Here is a 24,251-nt window from a genome sequence, read left to right as displayed (position 1 = left end):
ATAATGTATATATATATATATATATGTATGTGTATATATATATATATAATGTATATAAAGTGTGTATGTATATATATATATATATCTGTGTGTGTGTGTGTGTGATGTGTGCGCGCGTGTATATAATGTATCAATGTGAGTGTATATGTGTGTGTTGTTGTCATGTTGGTTAGGGCTGCAAGGAGTTGCAGTGCAACAAAACCTGGAGGGCTGGGCTTTCTCCAGAGTTCCTAACTGTGGAGGAGAGGCACATGCATACAGTTGCACCTAGGGATGCTCTTCACTGTTTCCCAAACTGTGGTCCTCCAGGTGGTTTGGATACTACCACCCCTCCCAGAAGCGCCTGGCAACTTGGCCTGCTGGGAACTGTAGTGTTTGTGAGACATTGAGCCTTCCCTGTCAGAGAGAGATCCCTGGTGCCACAATAAACTACAGTTCCCAGCATTCCCTAGCCTTGAGCCAGGCAGTTAAAGCTACGTCAAACTGGATTGTTCCTGCAGTGTGTTTGGGGAGCTAAGAGCCCAGTCTGGCCAAGTGCACCCCTACACTCCCGGCTCTCCTTATGCCTTGTCCTCAGGCAAAGCTCCGCCTCCTTCCCAACATCATTCATTGGAGGCGAAGGGGGCGGGGCCAGCCTTCCCCTCACCCAATTGGCTCCCGAGGGCGAACGGGGCCGCCTGATTGGCTGGCGGGTGGGAGGGGTGTAGAAGTGGGGGCACTTTTTCCGCCTGGGAGTAAGATGGCGGCGGTGGTCGCCCTGAGGCGCTCTTGCAGGGCTGCGGCGGGGCGCCTGGTAAGAAGAGGGCAGGGAGAGAGGGAGAGGGACTGTCGCCGTGGCCCGGGCTGGCTTCTCTTCATCTGGGGCTTGGACGCTGGCACCCAGAGTCCGTCCCCCTCTGCCACGCTGGAGTCGGAGTCCCAGATGGAGAACCCACACTTTCCCTTTCTGAGGCTGCATCCACACTGGAGAAATAACCCGGTTTGGTCCCACCCTCACTGCCTTGGCTCAGGGCTATGGGATTCTGGGAATGGTAGTTTGTTGTGGCACCAGAGCTCTGACAGAGAATGAAACTATTACAATATTAACACAGGTCCTGCCTTAAAAGAACAAAATACATTTTTAAAAAGAGACTTGGTCCACTTCCTCAGATGCATTTGAGTGAACCATTGACCTTTATCATCGTCAGACTGTCTGAATAACCAACAGCTTGTCCCAAGGTACTCTGCAACCAGGAGCACGCTGCGCATGTTGTTTCCCAGTGCGCCAATGCGCAGCACCTCAGGAACCCTTCAGTCAAACCACTATCAGGCTGTGATGGCATGTTTTTAGGGTCATTCTTGACCATCGATGGGAATCCTCAGCAGGTAGGATAGTGCAAGCCCAGCTCACAATATGATAACTGCTGAACAGAATGCCACCTGCATTCATATCTAGTGAGCTCAAGGCAATGATAAGCAATGAAAATGCCCTTTCCCTTTATCCTCACAGCTCTATTGTAAGATAGGACAGGCTAGGAAAAGTCACTAGTCTAAGGTCACTTAGTGAATGTCGTGGCTCAGTGGAGACATGAGCCTAGATCTGTCAGATCCCTGCCCAGCACTAATTGCTATACCACTGGTTCAGGTTTACTTTTAACCATTGACAGGCTTTGAAACCCTCTCAGCATGATATTGAAATACAGTAGCCCCTCCGTTCTTGCGGGGAATCTGTTCCAGGGGAAGGGGGCGAAAATGGAACATCGCCAGTATTCAAGCCCCATTGGCTTGAATGGTGGTGCGCACCTGCGAACACCTGCAGGTGTGCACCACAGGCATGTCCCCATTTTGTTCCCCTCCACGCAGCTTGAAAGTCCATGGAAACAGAGGGGCGGCTGTAGTTCTAGACCAAGGCTAGGGAAACTTTGGCTCTACAGATGATGTTGGACTCCAGTTCCCATCAGCCTAAATGAGCATGTCCAATGGTGAGTGATGATGGGAGTCGGTAGTCAACCACATGTGGAGTGTCACAGCCTTGCACTAAACATTTTAGGGAATTGGAGACGTCAGACCTTACGCAGGTGTTCCTATTGTAACTAGAGAGGGTTATGGAAAACATATGCACCCTGATAATATTTTGTCTCCACACAAACAGCCGTCCCCAGCTTTGCATAAAATGTCTTGTCAAGATATCTTGCCCTTTTTAGATCTAATTCAGAAAGATTCTGCTAGACTTTATTATAAGCATTAGGAAGATGGATCACTCTTGATTTTTTTTACTGAATGGGTCGCTTATTATCTAGGTGCCTCTGTTTCTTTGTTTCAGATCTCATAGCAAGTTGCTTCTTCATCACACCTTGACTCCTTGGAGAACATGATTTCACTTTAAAAGTAAATTGTTAGTCAGTTTGTTACTACTGTCTGGGGAAAAAACTGTACTTTAAAATTTAATACACCAAACATAATAGTTATATGAGCAAACCAAGTTACACATAGTGTGTTTACTATCTATACAATCACAGTTGATTTTTTTTTTATTACCAACATTTCAGGGATGGGGTCAGAAAATAATCTTTCCCAGCTTAATATTTTGTGCATAGTTAAAAGTATAGTATTGAAACATACAATTACTTACTCTCCCATACAGGTACTTCATTTTCTGAGTTTGAAAAGAAGATTATATTTAATTTTTCTTATACAAACAGCTTGAGGTATTTTGCAGAACCACATAACATACTTTTCAGTGAGCCATTTCAACAGTCAACTTTGCTTTTAAGACAACAGTTCCTCTTGAGAGGTTCACCAGATTTTGGGATGCTGACCACAATTTGCTGACTATACAGGAAAATTTTCATTTTAGATTATCCTGCAACCATCCTCGGTTTGTGGGTGACTATAGAACTGGAGAGGTGTGCAAGGAATCATTCTGTATGTGCTGCTACCTATCTCTTAGCACTGATGAACTGATAGGATGTAATGCATCTGTTTAGCTACTGGTAAGTGCAGCACTTTCCCAGTTTCTCAAAAGAAATTGTGCTGCATTTTATCAATACTTTGATTCCCACTACAACTTGAATAGCTGAAGATAGTCTCATAAATTCTTTTTTGATAAATGATTCTGAAAGTAATATTTGTAAATTGTATCCAAATATACCTGTCTGAAATATTAAATAAATTCCATAAAGTCTAATCCTCTGTGCCTTCTTACTGCCATAAGTGAAAAATAAATACATAAGAAAATAATATTAATCCAATGACAGCACTAAATCTATTGTGATTTCTTTGATACAGTGAATAAAGCTTCACTGATTGTATTAACATCTCAAAAATTCCACCCAGATTTTTACAGATTCTGTGACTTTGGAGGCTGGTTACCCTCTCATCTTGGATTCTGCTGAGTTCATGGGATTGAAGATGACTGGCCCTTCATTGCTGGAATATGTTTCTGAGATGCAGTGGGAATGTGCATTCCCTTACATTACCCAGTAGTGAAAAAGGCAGTTTCTGGTCTTACAGAGCTTTGCATTGCCTCCAAAATACAGTATATATACGTGAGATAGTTGAATGGTGTGGTAATTTTACTGTGATTAGACTGTATATAGGTCAGTTGGAGAAGCCTTAAGATTTTTGTGCCATACAGTCTACAGATAACGTTCCATCACTTCATGTGAACCTTTACTTTGCCAGCATCTCTCTTCTGAACCAAACAACAAACAAGCCAAAACCAATACATCAGTAATCATGAGATCAGAACGAATTATACACAGTCTAATTTTAATTATCAAAACTTTCCTAAAAATAAAGAATTAATGTTTATGTTCTTCTGGCAAACTAAAATAAGAGAATAAATGGCAATCACAATGCTATTTAACTCTTACAGCTCTAATGCTTTAATTTTTGTTTCCTTTGCCAGTTCTGTATTCCTCATACTACACCATACAGTAGCATTCGTTTGGTGAAGGCAAGATACATTTATGGGTTTGACAAATCTGCATGGAGGCATCGACACCAGTGCCGGTTATTCAGAACAACTCCTGGTGAGTTTATTTCTCACTATTTTTTTAAAATGTTCTCCTTATTGCACTTTTTCTTCCCTAATTCAAAAGAGAGATGGGCAGAGAAGGTAATATTTACCATTAGTCCATGCCACATGGTCAAACTTTTGAAGCATAGACAATTGTTCTGAAGCTTTGGTGTTCACTAATGGAGCAGTCCTATCCACTCTTATATGAATGGCCAGGTTCAGGGAATTATCCCTCAGTTGTATTAAGCTGAGAAATAAATGGCATTGCATGCAGCCACTTGTTCCTCCTATTGCATATATGAACAAAATAAAGCAAAAAACACAATATTTTAATATTATCTATTTTGCCTTGATTCAGGAAACTCTGCTTAGCAGCTCTGCAACAAGCCAGGATATTATTAAGCTATGGTTTGAAGTTGTCTTGTTATGAAGCCTTTAAGCCATAGTTTTCCGGTTTGAACAAGACAGAGAGTTTCCTGGCGTGTTCACTTACTTGCATGAAGGGAAGAGTGACGGCTGCACATCAAGCAAAAAACTTAACTCCTGTTTGTTCAGCTTGTTAAAGTAAAGTGCCATTGACTGACAGGCAAGCCTAATGAACATAGTGGCCATAATCAATGGTCAGCTTTAGTCTACAATTTCATGTATTCCTACTAAACACAGTGGGATTGTCTTCTGAGTAAACTTGAAGAAAAAGTAGTCCAGTATGACTTTTCATACATGGTTTCACCTGTTATTTGCTTGTCTTGAGTTTATTTATGGGGAAGTAGGAAAGATGTAAGCTTTTTTTATATAAAATAAAGTTTAAAATTGCAATTTTGTTCTTGCTGCAATGCAAGTTGACCAAACTGAGAGCATTTTTTCATAAAATCACTTGTCTTTATTAGCCATTATACACTAATATTGTACAAGTCAAATGTTCCATTTTTGGTATGCCTAATGAATACCAGGTGCTGTAGGCTATAATTAGAGGAAGCAACCGACAAAATCACCTCTGAGTATTCATTGCCTAAGAAAGCCCTGTGGAATTCATAGGGTCGCCATAAGTTGACAAACAACTTGAAGGCAGACACGCACAGACACAACCACACGGAGCATAGTGGGGCAACATTTAAATAAATACTGTATATTTTCATCTATAAGTCTAGAATTTTTAGTCAAAAAATTAACCTAAACACTTGGGTTGACTTATCCATGGGTCAACATAAGTACTGTACTTCAACTCATATATATATATATATATATATATATATATAAAAGGAGCCATCCATCTTTCACTGAACATTACGGTAAAAGGCGAGAGCTTAGTCCATCCTGGGCGCACCAAAAAGAAGCATGAATTCCCTCTGCTTTTTCATCCATTCAGCCTTTAGGATGAGTTATACCTAGGGTTGCCATTAGTCAGGACCTCCAAACCGGGACAAATGTAGGACAAAATTTTCAAATGTAGGACTTTTCCCTTTTTCTTTCTTTTTTTGGGGGGGGGGGTTCCTACATTTGAAAAAGAGCCTCGCTGAGGGGAGGATTCCTTCTCCGCCAGGGCTCCGTTGGACGCAGCCCAGGCGGAGAAGGAATCCGCCCCCAGGGAGGCTTTCTTTTCCCCCTGGGCTCCGTTTTTGCCAACAGAGCCCAGGGGAAAAAGAATCCTCGCTGAGGGGAGGATTCCTTCTCTGCCCCCATGGAGGCTTTCTTTTCCCCGCCTGGGCTCCGTTTTTGCCGGCGGAGCTCATGCGGGGAAAGAAGTCTGGCCTTGGCAGGCGAGGCTTCTTTCCCTCCCTCGGCTCCAGCGGAGCCAAAGAGGGGAGGGAAGCCCCCCCCCGCCAAAGGAGAGAGGCCTACAGAGGCCTCTCTCTTTCCCCCGCCACCACTGTTGCACACTTTGCAACAAAGCCCAGGGGCAGGGGAAATCCCGGGAGCGGGGCCAACCCGGTGCGGGACCATGCAGACCCGCCCAAAACCGGGAAAGTCCCGCCCACAGGCGGGATATGGCAAGCCTAGTTATACCTGACAGAATATCCTAAGTTCTTTGGCATCATTTTCCTTTGCATCATCCTTTACATCCTTTGTGCCCCTCGACTTATCCACGGGTCATATCAAAATCAATCATTTTGGTCCAAAACATGCCCTCGACATATACATGAGGTCGACTTATAGTCGAGTATATACAGTATGTATAAAGTTGTATGGCACATGAACAACATGTGGAAGCTTTGTAGACTTCATAATACTTTTGTGGTACATTGTCATTTTGTTTTTGTTTTTATTAAAAGTTTGTATCTAGAACTACTTCATTACTTCAGACTTGACATTTTTTCAAAGTCCTATCTTTGTTTGACATTTGCTCCATTGTCTTTTTAAAGTTTCAAGTGGTCAAATTGTCCAGTTCAAGCTCTCTGATATTGGAGAAGGAATCACTGAAGTTACTGTAAAAGAATGGTAAGTTACATTACAGCTGGCCACAGAGGGTCCATAGGCAAGTTCCTTACCTTAAAGGGAGTGGGGGAGAAGAAAGGAAAGCAGTTGTTTCAGAGTTGCATGAAAGATCATAGAATTATAGAGTTGGAAGAGACCATGCAGGAACTCCCAATCAAAGCACCCTCTTTGACAGATGGCCATCCAGCCTCTGTTTAAAGACCTCTAGGGAAGGACACTCCACGGCACTCCGAGGGAAAAGTGTGTTCCACTAAGCGTGTGAATGAAGCTCATCAGCCAGAGAAACCCATCCTACTGAAACGCTTTAAAAATAATTCTGGGAAAGAAAAAAAGGATGAAGTGATCACTATTGTTAGTGAAATATTTGTTGTTGGTAGTGAGGATAATTATTTAATCTTACTTGATGTTTATTTTTTAATGTTGATGTTGCATTTCTGCTCATAAACTCAGTGGGACTTAGTGTTTGAGAAGTGTCAAATTAATTGTCACATTAAGCAACAAGTGATTAAAAGTTCACACCTTGAAAATTGTTTACCTATTGACGGTCCCCCCCAAACTCTCAAATGGAATGATTAAAGCATGCCAAAATTATTTATTTTAAATTGTATTTTAAAAATGCATGCACCACTTTTCAGAAAAATAGCCTCCAAAAACAGATTACAAATTAAAATGTGGTTTTTGTGCTCCCTTCCACAGTATCTGCTTCTGAACATACTATGTGCATGCAAGTTAATGTTGCTTTCACTGATGATTTAGCATTACTGCCATGTATATTAATGCAAATCTCTTTTCTCTTAGGTATGTTAAAGAAGGTGATGTCGTATCACAGTTTGACAGCATCTGTGAAGTACAAAGTGATAAAGCCTCTGTCACTATCACGAGCCGCTATGATGGAATCATTAGAAAACTCCATTATGAATTAGATGCAATTGCCCATGTGGGGAAACCACTGGTGGATATAGAAACAGCTATTGTGAAAGGTAATGTTTGCTGGTTTTTTATTATTTTGCTAGGATTCTGTATTACCCCCACAGAATTAAAAGCCAAATATTTGTGAGGATTTAAACCAAATCTTTGTTCAGAATGCTCTGCAAACATTTTAGGACATATTTCTTCATAAGGAGGTGCAAAAATAAAATGAGACTTTTATGTTCTTCTACCTCAGCATTTTGATTCCATTTGCTTTCATTGTCAATCCCTCTGTATAGGGATCTTTCATGCTGTGGAGAAATGTTCCCATCACTTATTCTGTTCAAGAACCATAAATTTATACAATCTCCCTTTTCCCACTCTTTTTATGCGAGAGGGGGAGATTGGAAACATTAGCTTTACCTTTAAAAATTAACAACTCCCCATGAGCGTCGCCCTGCCCAGCACCACCGGGCTAACTGCGGCCAGGAGGACATTTGCCACCTGCCAGCACCACTGGGCTCGTCAGGAGGACCCTCGCCGCCTGCCCAGCACCACCGGGCCTTTTCCAGCGGCTTGGAGGACTCTGGCTGCTTGAAAGCGGCGCTTTTAAGGAGGGGGGGGGAGCCTGGTGGCAGCGGGCTCTTTAAAACACCGGCTTGCCGGCCTCTCCTCCAGGAGCGTCGCCCTGCCCAGCACCACCGGGCTAACTGCGGCCAGGAGGACATTTGCCACCTGCCAGCACCACTGGGCTCGTCAGGAGGACCCTCGCCGCCTGCCCAGCACCACCGGGCCTTTTCCAGCGGCTTGGAGGACTCTGGCTGCTTGAAAGCGGCGCTTTTAAGGAGGGGGGGGGGAGCCTGGTGGCAGCGGGCTCTTTAAAACACCGGCTTGCCGGCCTCTCCTCCAGGAGCGTCGCCCTGCCCAGCACCACCGGGCTAACTGCGGCCAGGAGGACATTTGCCACCTGCCAGCACCACTGGGCTCGTCAGGAGGACCCTCGCCGCCTGCCCAGCACCACCGGGCCTTTTCCAGCGGCTTGGAGGACTCTGGCTGCTTGAAAGCGGCGCTTTTAAGGAGGGGGGGGGAGCCTGGTGGCAGCGGGCTCTTTAAAACACCGGCTTGCCGGCCTCCCCTCCAGGGGCATCGCCCTGCCTAGCACCACCGGGCTAACTGCGGTCAGGAGGACGCTGCCGTTTTGCCCTCCTCCATCTGGGCAGGAGCGACCCAAGGGACTTTGCCGCCGCCGCCGCGGCGTTTCTCCAGGGGGTGGGGCCGGTGGGAGCGGCCCCTACAAAAGCCGGCCCACCGGCTCTCCCCGAAGAGGACGCTGCCGTTTGCCCTCCTCCACCTGGGCAAGAGCGGCCCAGGGGACTTCCCCCGCCGCCGCCGCGGCGTTTCTCTGGGGGGCGGGGCCGGTGGGAGCGGCCCCTACAAAGCCGGCTCGCCGGCTCCCCTCCGAAGAGGACATTGCCGCCGCCTTTCTCCACCTGGGCAGGAGCGGCCCAGGGGACTTCGCCGCCGCCGCCGCGGCGTTTCTCTGGGGGGGCGGGGCCGGTGGGAGCGGCCCCTGCAAAGCCGGCTCGCCGGCTCCCCTCCGAAGAGGACGCTGCCGCCGCCTCTTTCCATCTGGGCAGGAGCGGCCAAGGGGACTTTGCTCACTGCCTGTACCACCAGGACTGAGAATTAAGAACTGCTCCCTGGTTCCGCTGTTGGGGACCGGTTTGGAGGGAGGGAGATAGAGAGGGGCTGAGTTACTCCTTTTTATTAGGGTTGGCTGGGTACATGTCCTGCTCTTAGCGAGGGCGTGGCCGGAGAGAGCGGCCCCTTAAAGCCAGCTCCCGGCCACCCCTCCCCCTCGAAGTCGCCGCCCGCCCGCCCTTGACATCTGGGCAGCGGCTTACGAGGACCCTTTCTCGCTGCCGCTGCGGTGCTTTCGGTGGGGGTAGGGCCGGTGTGAGCGGCCCCATAAAGCCATAGAGGGGTGGGGGGAGGATAGAGATGCGGGGGATGCCTGGGCCGGGGATAACATCTTGGTGGGCGGAGCCCCTATAGAGGTTGTGTGGGGCAGGGGGAGGTATGGCGGTGGGAGAAGGGACTTCCGTTCCAGGGGAAGGCGGGATAGATGCATCTTATCTATCTCGCCTTCCTGTCCCCCTCCCAACCTGAAGGACCTGAGGGTCTCTCCAACCGTGCCACAAACCCTGTCGCTGCTCCTGTGCAATGCCAGGTCCATTAATAACAAGACCCACATCATCCAGGACCTCCTGGAGGACTCTAAGTGCGACCTGGCTTGCATTACCGAGACCTGGCTGGGGCCTGAAGGGGATGCTGTGTGGGCTCAGGCCCTGCCTGCCGGGTACTCGGTGAAGGACCAGCGCAGGTTAGGTGGGCGGGGGGGGGGGGTGTCGCCTTGGTACATAGGAACACCGTGTCCCTCACCAGGAACCACCTCCGACAGACCACCTATATCGAGTGTATTTACCTGACCCTAAAGGCTAGGGACAGTCTAGGGATTCTGTTAGTGTATCGGCCACCCCGTGCATTAGCGGACTCCCTTAACGAGCTGACACAGCTGGTTGCTGAGCTGATGTTGGAGACGCCCAGGCTTCTTGTCCTGGGTGACTTCAACATCTCCCTCACGGCCAGCTTTGTTCCATCTGGTGCGGCTCGGGGATTCATGGAGACCATGGCGGCCATGGGCCTGTCCCAGCTGATACAGGGTCCTACGCATTGTGCGGGTAATACTCTCGATTTGGTCTTCTGTTCGGAGGCGGAAAATCCGTGGGTGGAAATAGCTAATATTTCCCCCTTGTCATGGACGGATCATTTCCTGGTAGAGGTGAAAATCAAGGCCTCTACCCAGATCCCCCCCGGGGGTGGTGGACCTATTCGGATGGTCCACCCTCGAAGGCTGATGGAACCTGGGAGATTCCAAGAAGCCTTAGAGGGGCTCACGGTTGGAAATGATGGCGACTCTGTTGATGCCCTTACCGGTATCTGGAATACCGGTCTTTCGGGGGCTATACACAGAATCGCTCCCAAGCGCCCTCTCAGGCCCGCTTCCAAACGCAAGCCCTGGTATACGGAAGATCTCCGGGCCAGGAAGCGGGTCCTGCGACGGCTAGAGTACCGTTGGCGGAAACACCTTTGCTTCGACGACAAGACTCTCCTAGACCGACTATTAAAGGACTACGGAGAGGCAATACGAGCAACAAAGAATTCGTTCTATGGTGCTCGTATTGCGTCCGCGGAGTCGCGTCCGGCAGAGTTGTTCAGGGTGGTCAGGGAGCTAACTCAGCTCCCTCCCACCCTGAACCAGATCCTTGAACCTTCTAAGGCCTGCTGTGACTTGTTTAACGACTTTTTCGTGGATAAAACTTCTCGTATAAGCGAAGGTCTGAACGCCGATGTTTTGGCAGAACCTAGGGTAGAAGTGTCCAGAGCCTCTGTGGACTATCTTATACTGGATCAGTTTGAGTTGGTGAGTACCGAGGATGTGGACAAGATCCTCGGAAGTGTTCGGAAGACGACCTGCTCCCTCGATCCCTGTCCCTCATGGTTAGCGGCCCAGGGGGGACCGGCGGTAACGTCTTTGCTACGCCGGATAATTAATACATCTCTCAGGGATGGGCGATTTCCATCGGATCTTAAATTGGCCATAGTAAGACCGATCCTAAAAAAGCCCTCCCTCGACCCCCTGGTTCATAATAATTATCGGCCTGTTTCGCTGCTACCATTTTTGGGAAAGGTGATCGAGAGGGCGGTTGCGATCCAGCTTCAGGCGGTCTTGGATGAAACGGATTATCTGGACCCATTTCAAACTGGCTTCCGGGCGGGTCACGGGGTTGAGACGGCCATGGTCGCCTTGGTCGATGATCTCCGTCTGAGCATTGACGGGGGAAGCGTGTCCCTGTTGGTGCTCTTGGACATCTCAGCGGCTTTCGATACCATAGACCATGGTATCCTTCTGGGGCGCCTGGCTGAGGTGGGAATCGGGGGCACTGCGCTCCAGTGGTTCCGCTCCTACTTCTCTGGGAGGTCCCAGATGGTGCAGCTGGGAGACGTGTGCTCCAGCGAGCGGGCCCTTAAAACCGGGGTCCCTCAAGGAGCCATTCTGTCTCCCATGCTATTTAACATTTACATGAAACCGCTGGGAGAGATCATCCGGAGACATGGGGCGCGGGGTTATCAGTACGCTGATGACACCCAAATTATTTTCTCTATGTCTCCGACTGATGCAGTGACCAGGGATGGCGTCTCTCCTCTCGTGGCCTGTCTAGAGTCAGTAATGGGCTGGATGAGGGAAAACCGACTCAAACTTAATCCAGAGAAAACGGAGGTACTGGTGATAGGTTCCCCTGGTCCAGGAATGGTGGTGGTTCCACCTGTCCTGAACGGGGTCACGCTCCCCGTGAAGGACTCCGTGCGCAGTCTGGGGGTGCTTCTTGACTCGTCCCTTCGCCTGACTGCTCAGGTGAATGCGACGGTCAGGAGTACCTGTTATCAGCTTCGGCTGATTCGCCAGCTGCGCCCATACCTGGCCCAGAGGGACCTTGAAACCATCGTACATGCTCTGGTAACTTCGAGATTGGATTTCTGCAATGTACTCTACATGGGGCAACCCTTATACCAAACTCGGAAGCTGCAAATGGTGCAGAACATGGCAGCGCGGCTGGTCACTGGTGTCCCCAGGACCAGCCATATAACACCTGTGCTTAAAGATCTCCATTGGCTGCCCATCCGCTTCCGAGCTCAATATAAGGCGTTGGTTATTACCTATAAAGCCCTAAATGGCTTGGGCCCAGGTTTCCTGAAGGACCGCCTCTCCCCGTACATTCCGCCTCGCACCCTCAGAACATCTGGGCAGCAACTCCTGAAGGTGCCTGGGGCCAGGTTGGCTGTTACTGCCAGAAGATCCTTTTCCACAGCTGCCCCAGCCCTTTGGAATACGCTGCCCATGGAGCTCCGCTCATCTACCACCCTGGCCCAATTCAGGAAGGGTCTTAAAACCTTCCTATTTAATCAGGCATTCCCCGACTAAATATCCTACGGGCCTCCCTCCTCTCTCGTGGCCGAGAGGTTGGGCTAAGGGGCTTTTTACTGTTTTTAAGGATTGTTATTATGTTTATGGTCTTGGCTGTTTTTAACTTTGTATGATGTTTGCACTTTGGTGCTCTTGTAAGCCGCCCAGATCGTTTGGAAGGGCGGGGTATAAATAAAAAAAAATTTTTTTTTTTTTTTATGATTTCTTAATTCAAGGAATTATGATTAATTTAAACTATAGTGAGTGAAAACAAGCCAGGTTCAAACAATGATTGCTAATCCTAATTTGTTTTTAATTAAGGATTAAACCAGAATGGACAAAGTGCAGCTCTCCAGATGATTTTGGACTGCAACTCCCACCATTCCATAACATTGGCTGTGCTGGTTTAAACAAAGCACAGGTCCCCTGAGTTTGTATGTCATGCGAAAGTTTAAAATCAGAAGCAAAAGCCTCTTTCATGTCACAAGTGGATTGTATCATAAGTTGGACCATATCACAAAGTCCTTTAAAATGTCTGAAAATGTGTTTTGCCGTACAGTATGCAGGTAGAGGGATAGGTATCTATTTGGAGATGCATAAGAAACATAAACAAAAACACCCTTGAATGTATGAAACTAGTTGTGTAGGGCTTTACCTCCTTGACCAGAAGTGTTGACAGGCTATGGTTGCCTCACATTTCCAATTTTATTTTATTTTTTAATAATTTGGCATCCTTCAGTGACTTCATAGAGGCTTTCAAAATAAATCGAAATACTAGAAATAAGCTACAGCAACTTGGAAGCTATATTTCTGTGGTTCAGTCCCACACCACTCCAGTGATGTGTGCATGAAGGAACCATTTTTATAAACACTAGCAGGCATCTTGCTAGTGGCATACACATGTGCAAGTTGCACTGCGCATACAGAGTAGGGTTTTTTTGGACAATGGTTCTTTCCAGCTGGTGGTGGCACAAGTGAAGATGAGCCCACGGGACTGTTGAGCATATGGTGGCATATTAAAGTGTATAGAATAGCGTATAAATGCCTGATCAGCAGATATTTATGCTGTGCTGATGTAGGATCTCAGCCACTGTTTCCTAAGTATATCCCATTTAACATACCTTATGCTTAAATGAAAGAACAAAGGTAAAATGTTTCTATATCACTTAGCACACTTCATTCATTTTCTGTCCAATCTCCAGATGTTGCTCCTGAAGAGGATGTTGTGGAAACACCTGCTGTGTCACATGAAGAACAGACTCACCAGGAGATTAAAGGCCACAAAACCTTGGCAACCCCTGCAGTTCGCCGCCTTGCCATGGAAAACAATGTGCGTGTATTTTGTACTGAAACAGACCATCTTGCAGTAGATCTCTCGTATGTATTGTCCAGCGGGATAGGATGTGTGAGAGCCAAGTAAAAACTGTTTATGAAAGAAAGATTGTGCCAACATCATGGCCAAGTAGAGGGTGTATTGGTACATGGGAGACTCTGGCAGCTTCTTTGTGATAGAAAGAGATGCTTTATTTAGATTTCTGCGCTTGGGGCTAGAGCAAAATGTTGGATTCTTCAAAACCCCTTATGGGTAATGACGCTAGCATCTTCCATGATGTGGGCTGAATTTACAGTATTCCCCTACATACTAAACTAAATGATGCAGGATGGAGGGAGAGATATTGTATTCAGTGTTTTCCATGCATCTGATGAAGTAGTCTACAAAAGCTATGCTACCATCCTGTTTCTCTCAATCCCTTTGCATACAGATATTCCAGATTAACAGGGCTACATCTTTGAATTCTGTGCTTTCATGAATTTTTAAAAACCAGACACAGATTATCTTCCTCTAGGAGGGAGAATATTTCAGAGGATGGGTGCCACCACTGAAAAGGTCACATTTAAAATGTTAGGTGACAGCATTTTGTTGGTTGTGGACAAGTATTGTCTAATTTAATTATTTTCTTATATCCCTCCTTTCCCCTAACATAGGGATTCAAAATAGCTAAAAACTGTAAAAACAGTACAACATTAAAATGCATAAATACAAAAATTAAAAAAAAAACAGATCTTGGGTTAATTGGACATGGGCAGCAGGATGAGGTTTCTTAGATATACTGGGCAGAACAGATTCAGTTGTGCGTGGGTCTTTCATGGCAGCTTTCCTGTGTTGCTTTGAAGAAATGCTTGTGTTATCTTCATATAAAATATGTGACATGGGACTTTGTTAACTTACACAGTTAATTACCTACATATTTACAATAAGTGAATTGGTGATTTAAAAATACTCATCTTGGCTTCACATCCTTCTCTTGAATAATCTGGTTTTGCTTCCAGAATCTGGAATTCAGACAGTTAATTGGACCTCTATGGACTAAGAGCTAATGGAGGTCATATAAATAAATATTTGCATCAATTCTTCAGACATGTAACTAGCCAATCTTGTAACACATTTTATTTTCCTTGCAACCCAGTTCAGTACAAGTATGTATATTTTCCTGTTTGTGGTCTATATCCAGAGTTCCTCAACCTGCTCCATTTCTTTCAGATTAAATTGAGTGAAGTTGTTGGAACAGGGAAGGATAACCGTATCCTCAAAGAAGACATTCTCAATTATTTGGCCAAACAGACAGGCGCTATTTTACCTCTGTCACCAAAGCCTGAAATAATCTCACCTCCACGAAAAATGGACCTTGCAGCAGACTCATCAAAGGAGAAGGCATCTAGGATTCCTATGCCAGTTTCCAAACCTGTAGTACTTTCAGGGAAAGATAAAACAGTGGCCTTATCAGGTAAAAAAAAAACTCCTTTTAATAGCACATGTTATGTGAAAACAACAGGAAAAAGTACATTTAATAATTAGTTTTATTTTAGGAATGCTGAGGGCTGCTCTACAAACCGTTAACAGTAATGTCAGAATTAATTTATTTATTTACTAGTTAACTTTATTTCTTGCCTTTCTTCAGTGAGTTCAAGCTGGCATACATAGCTGTTCTTCTCCCTACTTGTGAGGTAGGTACAGCTGAGAGAGAGGACTGGCCCAAGTTTGCTCATTCAATTTCATGGCTGACTAGGGACTTGAATCTGGATTTTTTAACATCCAAACATTTACCCATTATACCATAGAATTCATGTCCACCTTGATCTAACTAGAAATGCCTATGTTCAGACTGAGGTTTTTATATATGCAGCCAATGCAGTTTTGCAGTTTTAAATCACCAGGCTCATCTGGAGTCTAGTGAGCATGCTGAATGCACTTTTGATCTGCATCTGCAGCCAGGAACTGAAAGTGCTGGAGGTGGGTCTTGGTCTGTATGTAAATGGCTACGTAGATGAATACCTTGGCAGAATGCATTCAGAAGGTGATAACAGCTTCTGGGTGGGTAAACTTGCTTCCCCTCCCTGATGTGTTCCAAAATTAACCCGAAGTAATATTCCTGAATGGGAGCCAGCATGATGTAGTGATTTGTGGGAAGGGCTATGATTCTGAAAGATCAGCATTCAAATCCCTGCTGAGCCATGAAAACTCTCCTTGGGAAGTCATATTTGCTCAGCTTTAGAGGAAGGCAATGGCAAACCTTCACTAAATACATCTGGGGAAGAAAACCCAAGTATAAGGATTTCAATATGGTGGACTTTAAGGCATATAACAACCATTTCAGAAATTAATGTAGACTGTGTCTGAGTAAAACATCTATGCTGTGGCACAGCAAGGCCCTGGCAAACAAAACACTGTTATTGTTTCAGGTCATTCCTATGCCATAGGCCTACTACTTTGTGCTACTTACTGGAGGCAGTGGGGATGGCTCCATTTCAGACTGAAGAGTTGAATTAAGGTCTTGGGCATTGATCAAGTCCACACCTACCTACATAAACTATAGCACTGGTTGCCCCAATAGTTCTGTGTACACAGCTATCCTTAGTCACTTCAACTATATGCAGGTCTTTTCAGACTTTCCCTTTTTCATAAGTTTTTTTGTGAAATTTCTTCTGTATTTCATTGTACAATAGTAATATGTACGATCCCAAAGTGTGTATTAGTTTTGGTTGTTCAGATTGTTCAGTTTTTGATGTCTCTAATTGCTTGTTAAATGTAAGAGTGAAAATAAGACAGGAGGTAAGAAACTCACTAACTGTAAAAAGTTTTGTTTCAAATTTATATTTTTCCCCCTTCTAATTTCCAGGATTCCAGAAGGTAATGGTGAAAACCATGACTGCTGCTTTGAAGATTCCTCACTTCGGTTATTGTGATGAGGTCAATCTTACTCAGCTCATCCAACTGAGAGAAGAGTTGAAACCTGTAGCCCAAGAACGGGGAGTTAACCTCACTTTCATGCCCTTCTTTTTAAAGGTGAGGCATACGGACAGGCCTACCAAATGTTCAAAGCAAGAGTTTAATGTTAGCTGTGGAACTATAATTTGGTATATATGACTAAATTGAATGGCCAAGGTTTTCAGAAACTCTTGAGCTGGTTTTGCTGTAATCTTTATTTTCCTCCTGACTAGTCATCGGAATGTTCAATTGAATCCAGTATAAACAACCTAAAGGGAACTTACATAGAAAAAGTAATTGCACCACAATGCAGGAACTGCTTTTATTTTGTATTGCCAATACTCCCCTTTTCATGTGAATTTCTCCATAGGCATGGCATATACCAAACATTGTAATAATAGCTCTTCATGCCCTAAGTAAGAGTCTACTAACAGTCTACTAACTGTTTATCCAAGGCCAGTGCTAATCAGGATTGTTAAAAGGATACATTGCTAGCTCCAAAAGGTGGAAATATGCAGCCATTTCTGGAGGCATGACGCAAGGAAGGAATCCACACTGAGAACTGAGGAAAATAGAGAGAACCCTTAAATAAATACAATGTGGTCACTGGTCCAAAACACACGGCAGAAATAATTCAGTTTGAGACAGCTTTAACTGCCCTGGAACAATGCTAGGGAATTCTGGGAACTATAGTTTTATGATACATTTAACCTCTCTCAGAGAGCTCTGGTGCCACAATAAACTACAGTTCCCAGGATTTTCTAGCACTGAGCTAGCCAGGGTAGTTAAAGCCTAGTTACTGACCATACACATTGTATACACACCAAATGTGTTTTACTCCCACATAAGTGACTGCAGCCTTGGATTATTAAATTATAAATATTTTCTCATTCCTTCCAGTATCCCCATGCCACCACTACTGATATTAATTAATATGTTGGCATGTGATCAAAGGTAGATCGTTAATGAAATTTTAAAAATTGATTTTTAAATGTAAATCACTTTGCAACATTTTAATTGGAATGATATACCAAATTTCTACTATAAATATGAATTAAACTGACGATCAATTTAAATTTCAGAGAGGTTCTTGGTGGTCAATTTTCAGTAGTATTCTAGGGCCAAAGGCAAAAGGGTGGGACTAAAAATGCCAACAAATAATCTTAAATTCTTTTCCTGCCAGTAGTGAACTCATAAGGAGATGCATTGCAGCATTTTAGAATGAAAAAATTAATACACAAGTGCTGGGAAACCACCAAATGTTGGCATCGTGATGAAGGGGTCACAGTCATCCGGAAATGCCAAGGGGAATTTTAGGAGGATCCAGACATGGCCCTATAGCTTGATTTTCTCCACTCCTGCTTTAAATGCTGAACACTCTCTTCCTTACAGTCTTTTACATTTACAGGCTTTCTCAAGTGCTTACTTTTTTAATTAGTTTAATTGCAGTCAAAATTAGCTTTTGTTAAAAATGAATTATCGGAATATTTTGAAAATTCTGGAAAAATCTATACTGCTATGAAGTTATGAAGTTATTTCTTTGCCACAAGTGACTAGGCAGAGGAAATCTAATGGCTTGGATCTAAACGTTTCTTGAATCACTGATAGGAGACATTTTGTTCATAGGTGGCTACCTTTGAATCCAGTCCATATACAGCCTTCGTCTAAGCATATTTATTTACGTGAGGAACTTGATTTTGAAAAATAGATACATATATACTTTCAGGTTAGTTAACAGTTTGAAGTATATTCCTTTTTGTGTTTTGTTTTTATATTTAACAGGCTGCTTCTTTAGGCTTATTACAATACCCTATTCTTAATGCTTCCGTGGATGAAAATTGCCAAAACATCACATACAAGGTTTGTATACATTTTTTAAAAGGGAGCATCCCTTTTGTATCTTACACCTACAGCTTCCTTTAGTTCTCTCTGACTTTTCTTCGCGAACGATGATTCAGGAAGGACTCATCCCACGCTTTCTACAAGCGCCTTGATGACTTAAAAGGCCAATCTGAGATAAACAAGTCCAGTTGCAGAAAGCACAGCAGAATGTCTCCTTGGGTGATATTACCAAGTTGTGGTTCCTTCTGCGCTGTCATTTCTTATACATTAACAAAAAAATATAAAGGAAAGTTTGTACTGCAGACAGAAAGTTAAGATGAGAGAGTATATTTCTGTAAATTGGCCCTCCAAACTCTTCTATGGGACCAGTATGGACCTCTAACCTTCCACGGGTTGCCCAACGTCACAGGAACGAAGTTTTCCTTTAGTACATCCTGCTGTATTTCCGTATGCTTCCTGTAGCACCTCTTCTGAGAGTTTGAGGGATCTTCAGGAAAGACCTGGAGAGGGATTTGGTGGAGGGGAGCTGCTGTGAAAGAGAATAAATAATTACTGAAAATCAAGTGGAGACCTCTCAGAAAAGCAGGCTGCTTTCACAACTGCCTCCAACCAGTTGTTTGAATGATTCTCTCCTCCTGCTGTCATCTTAGATCATTTTTCACTGTGCTTTGTTTATACCCCATTAGAAATGTATCCCCATCCCCAAACTAGATATTACTGGCATGTTTTATGGGCCTAAATTCAACTGTGAATTCTAGCTAGAGTAGGCTCATTAGTTCAATAGAAACTTGGCAGCAATATTATACCGTATATACGTGTGTGTAAGTTGACCTCATGTAGAGGGCAGGTGTGGGTGCCAAAATTAAGGATTTTGATAAGACCCATGGATATGTCAAGGATAAAACTTAGGGGCATGTAACTAAGGATGTAAAGGACAATGTAAAGGAAAATGGTGCTGAAGAACTTTAAAAATTCTGGCAGGCATTAACTGTTTGGGCTCACCCTAAGGGCTTGACAGATGAGGAAATAGTGGCTGTGTAATGTTGGGAAGGGGGGAGCAGCTACTTTTTAAAAAACCCTCTAAACTTTATTTTTCTCTGGCTATATATTCTAGGCTTCTCACAACATTGGAGTTGCTATGGATACAGGACAAGGCTTGGTTGTCCCGAATGTGAAAAATGTTGAGGCTCGTAGTGTGTTTGAGGTTGCTTCAGAGTTAAACCGCCTACAGAATTTGGGAACTACTAACCAGCTGGGAACAAGTGATCTCACAGGGGGTACTTTCACACTTTCCAACATTGGCACAGTAAGTAGTCTTCAGTCTCTAGCTATATAAAATATCCCTATTTATAATTTTTTAAATGTAATGATGGGGCGCAGTGGCTCAGTGATTAAGACGCTGATGATTGCAAGGTCGGCAGGTTGAGACCAAGGTGCTGTGTGATGGAGTGAGCTCCTGTCACTAGTCCCAGCTTCTGCCAACTTAGCAGTTCAAAAACATAGAAAAGTGCAAGTAGATGTATAGGTACAACTTAGGTGGGATGGTAACAGTGTTCTGTGCAAGTCATCTGGCAACATGATCACAGAGTTGTCTTTGACAACCCTGGGTCATCGGCTTAATAATGGAGATGAGCACCACCCCCTACAGTCGGACACGACTTGACAACCTTGTCAAAGGGGAATACCTTTGCCTTTACCTTTAAATGTAGTGAAGCCCAGATCCCCATGTAGGAAATGGAGAAGAGCAAAAGTATCTTACAGTCTAGGATCTGGGAGGGACTCAATATGAGAGGTATGTATGGGTCTCCTATTGCTGCTGTGAGCATGTGACCAAGGGCAAGATAAGGGCAGAGAGAAGGTTTGGTTAAATTCTGCAGTGCATGCAGTTGTACCCACATAGTCACTGGTGGATTGTCTTCTGAGTTGTTGGTGGGAGGTCAACAGCCTGTGTCTCTCCAGCATTTTGTTGGGCTAGCACTCCCATCAGACCTATCCACCAAAACCACCCATTAAGGATCATGGGGGTTACAGTCCTACAATACCTGGAGTGCCAGAAATTACTCTCTCCTTAATGAGGTTGCTTCATACAGACAGCATAAAATTATGCTGATTCTCTTCAAATCCTCTGTATTCCTAATTCATTCCATTTAATTACCTAGATTGGTGGTACATATGCTAAGCCAGTGATATTACCTCCTGAAGTAGCTATTGGTGCTCTTGGAAAAATACAGGTATGTTGATTTTTTTACTATTACAGAAATCAAATTTACTTGTAATGAAATTTGGTCTGCATAGAGAGCCACATAGTGTAATGGTATGTGCATTTGACTACAGCCAGGGTTCAAACCCCTGCTCAGCCATGGAAACTCCCTGGGTGATCCTAGGCAAGTCATACTTTCTCAGCCTCAGAGGGAGTGAAAGGCAAAGGAAGCCTTGCAATAGGCTTGTCTAGAAGTCCTTATTGATCTAAGAAAAAGAACTGATATAAGACTGTTATTTCACATGCAAGTACTGATGTTCCTCATTTAAATGTCTTTCTTGACTGCTTCAGTGCTAAATGCAAATTAGTTGCATTTATTATTGGCTAGTTCTCTGCTTTTACCAGGAATCGGAGGTATTGGGGGAGAGGTTGGCATCATGCACAGGATTTTTTAAATGTTTGGGCTATTTTTATATATGATCTGTTAAAATATCTGCCATAGCCTGGCTGTTCTTGACAGCTGCTTACCAGGTCATCTATAATTTGTAATAATCAAGATTCCAATGTGCATCTCAGGTGACTAAAGCTTACAGTGCTAAGCCTCAAGCCTACACAGGATGTTTAGTGGGGCATTCCCCAGTATTTGTGATTGTATTTGTACAGCTGCAGTGGTATGCATGCTTACCTGGAAATAAGTCTCCCAAACATGCATACAATTGTACTGTAAAAGGGACTTGGAACATTATCATTTCTCTTATTCATTATTTTGATATTTTATTTATTTGATTTGAGGTCTTCAGAAAATATATCACAATCATTTTACAGGAAGAACTCTTAGGGGCTCTACAGACTGCTCCTAAGGGGTGGCAGGAGGCCGCCCCTTTCCTGGCCGGATTGGAGCCACAGCAACCTCATGCTGTGGCCCTGATTTGGCATTTGGAGGGCACCCTATCCGTGGCAGCACGGCTGTATGGTGCCCCTTTGGTGCTGCGCCATCTGGTGGCGCAGCTATATGGTGCCCATCTGGTGCAGTGGTGGAGGTGCCCCATGATGCTACGTGCTGTCTGGAGCATTGCATGGCACCCTGGGGCGGAGTCAGGGCGTCCAGCATCAGGATGCTGCGCCCTGACTCCATCCATAGGCCGGCCCTTCGGGCTGGTCTTCATAAGGCCTTAGATGGAAAAAATTTAGCGACTGTCACATAGCCAGGTCAAATGTAAGTGGTGCTGGGGAATTCTTATGTCATAATCCTCAGTTTTTCTACAGTACTCTCTTTTTCTGTTCCTCCATTTCTAGATTGTCCCTCGATTTAATGGTAAAGGTGAAATAGTTAAAGCACAAATCATGAATGTGAGCTGGTCAGCGGATCACAGAATCATTGATGGCGCAACCATGTCCCGTTTTTCTAATTTGTGGAAATCATATTTGGAAAATCCTGCTTCCATGCTGCTGGATCTTAAATAAAGAAGACAAATACCTAGACTCAGTTTTTAACGTGGAACTGCTATCAAGCTAGCGCTGCTAGCATGTGCCCTTAAGAACTACGTTTTCTAATTCACGATTACATTGTGTAACAGCTAGGCCTTTCGGACAGTGGCCATTACATTGATTACCTGTTACATTCTGTCTAGTTGAGTAGCTTGGTGGTAAATTATTTGGTGAAAGGTTGTCATAGGTCATGGTATGACTCCGTTTTAAGGCAGTGGGAAATGTATGGTGGTTAAAGTGCCATATGCTGACATTACCAGAAGAAGGCTACTGAAGTTGCTTCTAAGATTTCTGGTTAAAACTGCTTGTGCTATACACAAAATAAATTATGTTGAAACTTGTTCCTAATGAAAACTAAGAGTTTGTGTCTGGAAAAAAACCTTAGCAGGGTTGCCAAATTTCTAATGTATCTAATGCACATAAGATGCCTTTTATGCTTCTTTTATTAAATATTTTGGGGGTGGCCTTGGTTAATGGTGCTACTTTCTTTTTCTTTTTAAAAAAGTCCTCTTCACCTAAAATGCTACACAGGTGCCTACAGTTACTGAAATTAACAAGTACACACCATGTAGCATGCATGCCTACATTGTTTCCTGTTTGGAAGGAGAAGCTGTAAATCCCATATATAGTGTCACATGCATTTGAAAAATAAGAGCATGGCTCTCAGGTCTTACAAGGGACACTACAGATGCATATAATATAGAGACAGATATTTGGTACTTCTGTAATGTGTGAAGCTGCTCCTAATAGAGAGCTCTTTGCATTCTTCAACAACAGTCTAGAAGATCTGTACGTCACGCAGATGTAACTTGACTGAGGAGTCAAAAATGAATAGCCTTGTCTTGAGATGTTTTAAAGAATGGATTTCTAAAGGATGTCAAGTGCCAAGTTAAATGTGGATAATTTTTGATGCTAGATAAATGAGATGCAATCGATATTCATTATGAAATGCAGTGGATGTCACAATGCTTTTGAATGGGTGGTTTTCATGACATGTTGTTTGCTGTTTCCATGTACTGTTGTGAACAAATGTTATATATGAAGGAAGCTTTCATGGCAATCTTCCCTAATTGATCCTATATCTGATTCATCTCTGTAGCTATAATCATAATGACACATTTTCAGACAAAGTAATTATGGAATTTTCTAATAGCCAATTCATATACAACATTAACCCAGAAGGATGCACAGCTGGGGATGGTTGGGGCTCAAAAAGCAACTAAGAAGAGAGAGAAACAAGGGCATATCCTGCCTTGAATATAGGAAGAGAAAGCTTAAATAAAATAAATTACATTTTCCAGAAATTTTCTGAAGCTACATTGGCATCAAAGTATGCTAATTAGTTTCAGATAAAGGTTTTACACAGCATGACTGAAGTTCAAACTCCATTTTGCTGTATGCACATATATAGATCAAATGTATGATGCCTAAGAGTGAATGAAACCTCAGATGTAAGAAGACAAAATGGGTTTCAGACAAGTAATACACAATGCACAGCTATTGGGAGAATTAAAATCAAGCATCCATCAAAATCATATTAACAATATGCTCCATAGTTATTTAAAATTATGCTCTTGTACTCTTCATTTTTAAACAGTTCTATCCTCTTTCTGAAGGTTTATTTGGCTGAACTGTAGGTTTGTAAAGAAAATTAAATCTTGATAAAATAAAATCTGTGAAAAGGTGAGGTAAAATATCGCAAATTAGATTGCTTTTCTATATTTGTTTCTCTGAGGAACAGGAGGGAGCAATGGGAAATGATACTGCGTGTCTCTTGTGGAACTTTATATTAGCTTTTGCTTATTTTTTTAAAAAAGAAAGCATATGCTATTTTAACCTTTCTTTTTGATTGTTTTATATTATTCAATAAATCTTTTATTATACCTCTCTGGTTTTAGACTTTTATCTGAGGAAGTGCATGGCGTTAGATCCTCCAAGAACTTAAATCCACATGGCAGGAGATGCCTCACCCACCCTTACTCTCCATATGACAAAGGAATATGTTGGACTTTATGAAACTGTATGAAAATAGTTTACATTTAACATTTTCAAGAGTACATTTTTTAAAAAAATTGTATACTCACAT

The 24,251-nt window shown here is 43.8% G+C and overlaps 2 protein-coding genes across 3 annotated transcripts in view; one reads left to right on the top strand and one right to left on the bottom strand.

The window, feature by feature from the left end:
- The first annotated feature begins 720 nt into the window (after nucleotides 1-720).
- LOC149316529 (lipoamide acyltransferase component of branched-chain alpha-keto acid dehydrogenase complex, mitochondrial-like) lies at nucleotides 721-24,031 on the top strand. Its single transcript, XM_089515752.1, has 11 exons — nucleotides 721-793; nucleotides 3,890-4,013; nucleotides 6,361-6,436; nucleotides 7,232-7,413; nucleotides 13,571-13,698; nucleotides 14,911-15,154; nucleotides 16,547-16,713; nucleotides 18,418-18,495; nucleotides 19,592-19,783; nucleotides 20,637-20,708; nucleotides 21,974-24,031. Exons 1-11 carry the CDS (start codon nucleotides 740-742, stop codon nucleotides 22,139-22,141), a joined length of 1,485 nt encoding a protein of 494 aa, XP_089371878.1. The 5' UTR covers nucleotides 721-739; the 3' UTR covers nucleotides 22,142-24,031.
- The window catches only part of LOC149316527 (tRNA:m(4)X modification enzyme TRM13 homolog), a 30,265-nt gene continuing 23,668 nt past the window's right edge, over nucleotides 17,655-24,251 (bottom strand). The window contains exon 12 of one of the 2 annotated variants that reach the window (XM_089515753.1): nucleotides 17,655-19,006. The gene's annotated coding sequence lies outside the window, so the exon portion shown is untranslated. The remainder of the gene's footprint in view (nucleotides 19,007-24,251) is intronic. The other variant, XM_089515754.1, reaches the window with a different exon arrangement.

The sequence above is a fragment of the Sceloporus occidentalis genome, unplaced genomic scaffold (assembly GCF_023333645.1).
Source record: "Sceloporus occidentalis isolate IW3139 unplaced genomic scaffold, rSceOcc1.0.p SCAF_3, whole genome shotgun sequence".
Taxonomy (NCBI): domain Eukaryota; kingdom Metazoa; phylum Chordata; class Lepidosauria; order Squamata; family Phrynosomatidae; genus Sceloporus; species Sceloporus occidentalis.
This window is presented reverse-complemented; position numbering and strand designations above follow the sequence as displayed.

Coding starts and splice junctions, on each gene's coding strand:
- LOC149316529 (XM_089515752.1), top strand. CDS start 740: ATGGCGGCGGTGGTCGCCCTGAGGCGCTCTTGCAGGGCTGCGGCGGGG. Junction 6,437..7,231: donor GAAGTTACTGTAAAAGAATG/GTAAGTTACATT, acceptor CTTTTCTCTTAG/GTATGTTAAAGAAGGTGATG. Junction 15,155..16,546: donor TAAAACAGTGGCCTTATCAG/GTAAAAAAAAAA, acceptor TCTAATTTCCAG/GATTCCAGAAGGTAATGGTG.